General features: G+C 35.6%; 2 protein-coding genes across 2 annotated transcripts; both read right to left on the reverse strand.

The window, feature by feature from the left end:
- Positions 1-1186: 1186 nt before the first annotated feature.
- Positions 1187-4510, reverse strand: LOC111449438 (iron-sulfur assembly protein IscA-like 1, mitochondrial). Its single transcript, XM_023089332.1, has 3 exons — positions 4228-4510; positions 2210-2327; positions 1187-1424 (listed from the first exon to the last, which is right to left on the reverse strand). The coding sequence occupies exons 1-3, from the start codon at positions 4424-4426 to the stop codon at positions 1334-1336; spliced, it is 408 nt and encodes a 135-aa protein (XP_022945100.1). The 5' UTR covers positions 4427-4510; the 3' UTR covers positions 1187-1333.
- A 1003-nt stretch (positions 4511-5513) lies between these two features.
- LOC111449439 (40S ribosomal protein S25-2-like) lies at positions 5514-7489 on the reverse strand. Its single transcript, XM_023089333.1, has 4 exons — positions 7352-7489; positions 7033-7107; positions 6523-6657; positions 5514-5830 (listed from the first exon to the last, which is right to left on the reverse strand). Exons 1-4 carry the CDS (start codon positions 7352-7354, stop codon positions 5717-5719), a joined length of 327 nt encoding a protein of 108 aa, XP_022945101.1. The 5' UTR covers positions 7355-7489; the 3' UTR covers positions 5514-5716.
- Positions 7490-7904: the final 415 nt, after the last annotated feature.

The following is a 7904-nucleotide window of genomic DNA, read 5'->3' on the forward strand; positions in this document are numbered from 1 at the left end:
TTTTTTTTTTTTTTTTTTTTTTTTTTTTTTTTTTTTTTTTTATATATATATATTCGGTTAATCTTTCTTCTTACAATTTTACCCAAATTTAAAATTTTTTAAATTTACTTTACTTCAAATTTTAAAATTCGACATAGTTTTTAAAAAATATAGATAAAAAATAGATAAATAAACAAAAACAATTATTTAAGAGGAAAATTTGTAAGTTTAATTTTTCAAAAAGTCTAAAATTTATTTTTTTAAAATTAATTATATATGTTGAATGAGAGTCCTATTGGTACGAGTCTTTTGAAAAAGTCAAAGCTTGAAAAAGTCAAAGCATTATGTTCACCCATAGCATATAACCCATGTGATTTTTTACTTTAAATTTTAATTTGAATAGCATAAAATTTGAAATTAGGCATGAATAATAATAATATGATTACATTATTATAAGACTTGACAATATAATTGTGAATTGCAATTTTTTTCATTAAATATTCATCACATTCAAATTGATGAGAATAACAATTAGCTAGAATAGTTAATAGTGTTTGTAAAGCTAGTTTAATTTACAATTAATATATATTGAGTAAATTTTTATTTATCATTATGATCAAATTTTTAAAAACTTAGTTATTGATGCATATCTTTGATTAATATTATATTCTTTGGGCTTTCCTTTTCGGGTTTCCTTCAAGGCTTTAAAACATGTCTACTAGGAGAAGGTTTCAACACCTTTATAGTGGGTGTTTCGTTCTCCCCAACCAATGTGGGACATCACAATTCACCCCTTCAGGGCTTAGCGTCCTCGCCGGCACTCGTTACTTTCTTTAATTGATGTAGGACGTCCACCAAATCCACTTTTTTAGGGCCCAGCGTCCTTACTGGCACACCACCTGTGTCTACCCCTTCGGAGAATAGCGAGAAGGCTGATACATCGTCCGGTGTCTGATTCTGATACCAATTGTAACAGCCCAAGCCCACCGCTAACAAATATTGTCCTTTTGGGCTCCTCCTTTCGAACTTCCCTCAAAGCTTTAAACACGTCTACTAGGGGAAGTTTTTCACACGCTTGTGTTTCGTTCTCCCCCCAACCAATGTGGGACATCACAAAAAATAACGCAAACGCAAGTGATAATAAACCATCTCAATTATTTAAGTCATTGTTAAACCATTTTCGCTAATTCCTTTAAAAAAAAGATATTCTTATCCTATGATCTCAACCACCAAATCCCAGAACAAGAGAACGTAGTGGGAGAATTTGATCACTGACCTCAGAACTTATTTAGCCACTGCACTCAACAATATGTACATACAACTGTTTCACTCTCTTGGTGTAGTTGCTCAATGTTCAACTGCCTTTGGCACTGCCTGTTGTCATAAACGACTCCCCACACCCACATTGTCCTTTAGAATTTGGATTGATAAAGATGAACTCGGATCTACCAAGAAGACAGCGACAGAGAGAAAGAAATATTAATTGTCATTGACAACTGAATACAGCAGTCCTACAGGGGTTAAAAGGTTGGATTTGATTCGAGAATCAAAACTCGAGATGACCTAACAAATTTGATAACCAAAACAGCTGATTAAAACCTCTTGAAATATGTCCAAACTCTGAAATAATAAAATATCGTTGCCAAGGTGTAATAGCCGAAACTCATTGCTAGAAGATATTGTCCTCTTTGGACTTTCCCTTTCGGCTTTTCCTTCAAAGTTTTTAAAATGTGTTTAGCAGGGAGATGTTTCTACACCCTTATAAAGAATGCTTCGTTCTCCTCTCCAACTAATGTGGGATCTCAAAATTCATCCTCCTTCGAGGCCCAGCATCCTCGCTGGCACACCGCATGGTGCCTGGTTCTAATACCATTTGTAATAGCTCAAGCTCACTACTAGCAAATATTATCCTTTTTGGGCTTTTCCTTTCAGGTTTTCCCTAAGGTTTTTAAAACGCGTCTATTAGGGAAAGGTTTCCACACCTTTATAAAGAATGTTTCGTTCTCCTCTCCAACCGACGTGAGATCTCACATGAGGTGCCATGATAAATGTGGAACAATAGGTTTACATACAAATGCACATGCTTACTAATCGACATTTAAATATAAACACGCAAGCTTTTATATGTCGGTTTGATATTGTAAGTTGTAACTAACAAGCAGGATATTCCCTCAACAAATGGATTGAAATAGAGCTGAAAATATAAAATTGTGGTAGAGTTCTCAAATACCTCAGTTTGTCATCTACAAAGTCCATCTTTGTTCCTATTACATGCATCAGCGCCTTTGGATCAACCAATATCTTCACGTCCTTATCCTCAACCAGCTCATCAAATTTCCCCTTCTCATCTGAAGTATTTGGAAAGAGAAAACTTTAAAATGAAGTACTGCAATCTTGAACTGTTTAAAGAAATAGAGGTCATAACAGTCCATTTATGCCTAAAGGAGAGATAAAGGCTGCATTCTATTTCTTATTCAATGAAAATGAACTGAAATTAATGATAATGTGATTATAAAAATTAGGTAATGCTGAGTAAGAAAATTCTCGAATCATGAGCGAATCCATAAGAAACTGAATTGCAAATCCGGTTCACTGAGAGGACAGAAATATTAGATAAACACAAACAATAAAAATGCTCCAGCTACAGGTGTGAGATCCCACACCGGTTGGAGAGGAGAACGAAGCATTCCTCATAAAGGTGTGGAAACTTCTCCCTAGCATACGCGTTTTAAAACCTTGAGACTGATGACGATACGTAATGGGTCAAAATGGATAATATCTACTAGCGGTGGGCTTTGGTTGTTACAACAGATGTGTTGAATCAAGAACTTCTGGCCATCTATCATGTTAATAACTATTCTTTCCATGATGACCCATGGAGCCTTGCTAACCCATTTATCTTCTAATTGAATAGAAATAGCACTTTGGTCCAATAAGATTCTAACTAACCATATCAGGATAGAGAGACAGAGAGACAAACACTCACAGGCACAAAGAGTACTCCTGCTATGTTTTCACATACCCAACCTACACGAAGGAAATTGTACTTGATGGAAGCAAATGTTCACCATAAATTAGTCTGGGATTGTGATATATTTAATAATCCACAAATCCCTATTTCATAAGTTTGTGAAGTAAATTATTGAATCTAAACTTCCAATCACATAACTGATTTAATGTGAGCACGCCGGTTGGAGAGGGGAATGAAAGATTTTTTATAAAGGTGTGAAAACCTCTTCCAAGTAGATGCGTTTTAAAACCTTGAAAGGAAGCCTAGAAGAGAAACCTCAAAGAGTACAATATCTGCTAGCAAGGGGCTTAGGTTGTTACAAATAGTATCAGAGCCAGGCACCGGGCGGTGTGTCAACGAGAACGTTGAGCCCCGAAGTGGGTGGATTGTGAGATTCCACGTCGATTGGAGAGAGGAACGAAGCATTCTTTATAAAGGTGTGAAAATCTCTCCCTAGTAAACGCATTTTAAAACCTTGAGGGGAAGTCCAAAAGAGAAAACCCAAAGAGGACAATATCCGCTAGCGGTGAGCTTGGACTGTTACATTTTAAAGTCTAAACTATTAGTTATCTCATACATGGTTCTTGATAGGAACAACAAATCTCCATAATGGTATGATATTGTCCACTTTGAGCATAAGCTCTCGTGACTTTACTTTTGGTTTTACCAAAAGGCCTCATACTAATGGATAATCTTTCATTTCATTAGCCAATGTGAGACTCCAACAATCCTATCAAATAAAATCATCTCTAATCGGAAGACTTCAGCATTCAGGCATGTCAGCTTTATCTTTCATATTTGTCGTCTGTTGAGATTAGCAAGAATTCAACAGCTCATCTTCGAACAAGTTACATATCAAACCTAGGTCCAATTCCAGTAAATCACAATTACAGGTTCATTTAAACTTCCAACTTTTCGACATCTAATCATCAGGATAAATCCTCGGCCTAACATCGTAATTCATGGTAACTAGAGCTGGAAACAGTTTAAATATCAAGAATTCACCTTCTAGAGGACTCCGGTTTCTCCATGTCACCTCTAAACAATTAGGTTATATCGCTCAAATACAACAAATACCTATTTATCTCGTATTAAATCCAAGCATCAACATCCGATTCACGGAAAAGAAGATACATAACCGCCAAATTCCATCACATCCTTAAATTCAGACGTGTATAATGATTAAAAGAAACTGCATATAATCGAGAAAAGTTAGAAATTCGTTAGGTATTACAAACCTGCATAGTTGAGAGTATAGGATAAGCCATTGCAGCCGCGAGCCTTGACGCCAAGGCGAAGGAATGAACGCTGGCGCTGTTGAAGAAGTTCTCGAATTCTAGCGGCAGCGGCCTCCGTCAGAGTAAGAATTTGGCGGCGAGCAGCTGGTCCGACCTTTTGAGAAGCTGCGGCGAAGAAGGAAGACGAAGAAGCTGCCATTTTCTCTCGATCGTCGTGCCGCCTATCGATTTTCTCCTCCACAGATACACTCACGAAGGTTCATTTACTCCAAACTTCCACCGTTTTTCTGTTTGATTTCCTTTATATGGCAATTTTACTTTTACAATTTTTTCCCTTTAGTTAATTTCGATTTTTTTTTTAAAAAAAGAAAAATTGGAACTATTATATTGAATTTAATTAACGGTATTAAATAATTATTATAACATTCAACCATTTTTGTTTACACAATTATTTTTTATCTTTTTCTTAGTTTATAATTAATAAATTATCTACTAAACTAAATTTGAATTTGCTTAATGGACAAAAGTAGGTTCATAAACTTATTTATATTAGTTTGTGGTTCTCTCATAATATTACTAGCTTGTGGTAAATTTTGAATCAAATAGATTATAATAATGGACCCAATCAAAAATTATTTTATTAAAAAAAGAATTAACTCTTCTCTATTTCTTGAGACGTGGAAACCTCTCCTCTCTAGCAAACACGTTTTAAAAACTTCGAGGAAAAACTCGAAAGGGAAAGCTAGCGGTGGGCTTGGTCTATTACAAATAGTATTAGAACAAAATACTAGAGTCTGCAAGGACATTGGTCCCAAAGGGGATGGACACCTTAGTGGTGAGCCAATGAGAACACAAGGTCTGGAATAAGAGTGGATCTCAAATACCAAAGGCTTGGTCTCGAAGGGAGTGGACACAAAGCAGTTAGCCAAGAGTGAATTGGGAGATCCCACATCAATGAGAGAGAAGGACGAGTACCAATAAATATGCTAGGCCCCAAAGGAACAAGTACCAATAAAGACGCTAAATGCATTTTAAAAACTTTTATAGAAAGGTTGGGAGGAAATTCAAAAGAGAGCCCAAAGAGGAAAATATAACATTTTAAAAACCTCGAGGGAAAATCCAAAGATGACACTATCGGTTAACAATTAGTGTTAGCATTGGGCGGTTATAGTAAACACCAATCAAACTTCAGACTTCGAATACTTCGAAGTCCACAGCTAGGTTTGATCAAAAACCTACATCAACCAACCCCGATATGCACCTTTAGTATAACTATCGAGTATCGATAAACTTTCAAATGTTTGGGAACTTGATAAATTTAGAAATAGTAATTAACAAGGAAGATAACACCAGACAATTCCTCTCCAAATGGCAAAATTCAAAAAAAGAAAATTGCAAAATTTTATCATCCATGTGAAGACATTAGAAGCAACAAGCAGAAACTGGAGTAACAAGGCTAATTCATGACAACTAAAGATATGAAAGGAAATTAGGTATTGGTGGCCCTTGTGTAGATCTCCTGGCTGGAATGTGAAGACACCATTCTGATGAGACCTCTGGCCATCAGATCCTTGATTGCTCTTCGTGCTAGCGATCCATTGATCTGAAAATTGAAATGGCAGAGAACCATTTATCAAATAACAAATTGTGTTGATTCAGGGCAAGTGTTTGAATCTGTTATGATATTCATGATGCGCTCAATGGACGTTTTGAATCTTAAAAAAAACGCATACTTGTTAGAACTCGATGATGTTAAATAGTGGTTGGCTGCAACCAACATGTTCCAAAATAACATAACATACCCTAGGAACTAATGCTAATTTTCTTCCTCAGACAAAAAAAGAATTGGGCCCTTATGCATTTATTTATAGATCATTAGATATTTGGTACACTTTCGAATTAGGGATTGCAATCTATTACTTATTTATCATCTTATTCGGAAAAACCCAATTGATTTTCTGAGACAAAAAGAAAACCAGACACAACGAGCAAATTTAGAGAAAAACAAGAATCTACGAAGTACAGAGAAGAGGGGAGGGGGAAGGGGGAAGGGGAAGTGTTTCAATAAACTATACGGAAACTCTCTTACTCATGAATGAAAAAACGCAGTTGGGTAGAATCAATGGATCAAATTAATTATTCAAACTATTTTTGAATGAAAATGTATGAACATTCAGTTTGTTCATATCAGGAAGCATCACAAATTGACTAGAATAACATAATTGTGATAGAATATGCAATCAAGAACATGAAACATGTTCTACATAATGGATGAGACGAGGTTGAAAAACTTACCCTCAACCTGTCGGACAAGATTGAAGGAGTGACAAGCTTGTACTTGGGAACTTCAACGAGAAGCTTGTCATAGGTTCCTTGATCAAACAAAACCATGTTGTTGACCTTCTCCTTTTGCTTTCCCTTGCTCCACTTCTGTTATATTAACAATGACAAACAGCATTATAGATGAGAAAACTGCATAATCTTAGCATTTAGAATCAACAATTCACAGTTGACAGGAAAGCAATAAACAACACGAGATACTCTCTCCTGCAATCACAGTACTAAATTATATGTCCTCTTATTTCGATGTTTCCTCATTTTCCTCATACAGTTTGAAACGAAACAACATTTTCGAATTTAGTACAAGTATTAGAAACATTTTTCCCACAACACATCGTAGAATCACACAAGAACTTGAACAATAATCCACGGCAGACAGAACGGCTAAAGGAATATCCAGGATCAACTACAATAATATAGCCATGGATTTAAGTAAAGTCGAAAATACTGTAACAAGAATCTGACCTTCTTCTTCTGCTTCCCTCCACCAGATTTAGCAGGCTTCGAGGACGGTGGAGGAGCTTTATCCTTCTTTGGCGCCTAAACACATACGATCCACCGAAGTAAGAGAACAAATTGCAAGTACGACTACCAAAATAGAAAAATAACCAACAACATTCCTTGTCGGACTTCCGATGAAAGAATGATAATCAAAGAACAATAGAAGTTCATTCAAACACATTATCAATACAGATAGCTTCAAACTTCCCGCCGATTTCTAATCCTTCGTCGCTTAAAGAGAGAATTCAGAAACAAGTAAAAGAAAGTAAAGCCGATTACGAACCATCGTATCAAAGTTCCGCCGCCGTAGGGTTCCGAGCTGGATCTGTTGAAGAAGATGCAGAAAAAAAGAGAGGGAGCAAACACAACAAACTTAGAATAGCGCGCTGATAGGTAAAGAAATAAAACCCTTCGCAGCCTTCGTGGAGCTAGGGTTTGGGAACTTCACGTAAATGGGCCTGATAAGATATCGGCCCAATTGTGTATTTCAAAGCCCATTATATTGGGCCTCCATAATGGCCCGTCACTGAAAGGCCCATAAAAAGCGTACGAGTAAAGCCCGTAACGCTTACGATGCCAAATATGGATTGGATTATAACTCTTTAACAAAATAATTGAATTTATTAAGTCTACAAATGTGATTAAAATAATTGTAATGTGTGATATAAAAAAAATAATATTGCTTAAGTATCTCTTATGACTAAATAATATATATTTTTGTCTCTAATTTTTATTATCGATATGAATTTAACTGTTAAAAATATATTTTTTAATTATTATATCAAAGGTTCGAATTCTATAGTTGGCTTTTTTTTTTTTTTTTTTTTTTTTTAAAA

This window comes from Cucurbita moschata, unplaced genomic scaffold (assembly GCF_002738365.1).
Source record: "Cucurbita moschata cultivar Rifu unplaced genomic scaffold, Cmos_1.0 Cmo_Scf00011, whole genome shotgun sequence".
NCBI lineage: Eukaryota > Viridiplantae > Streptophyta > Magnoliopsida > Cucurbitales > Cucurbitaceae > Cucurbita > Cucurbita moschata.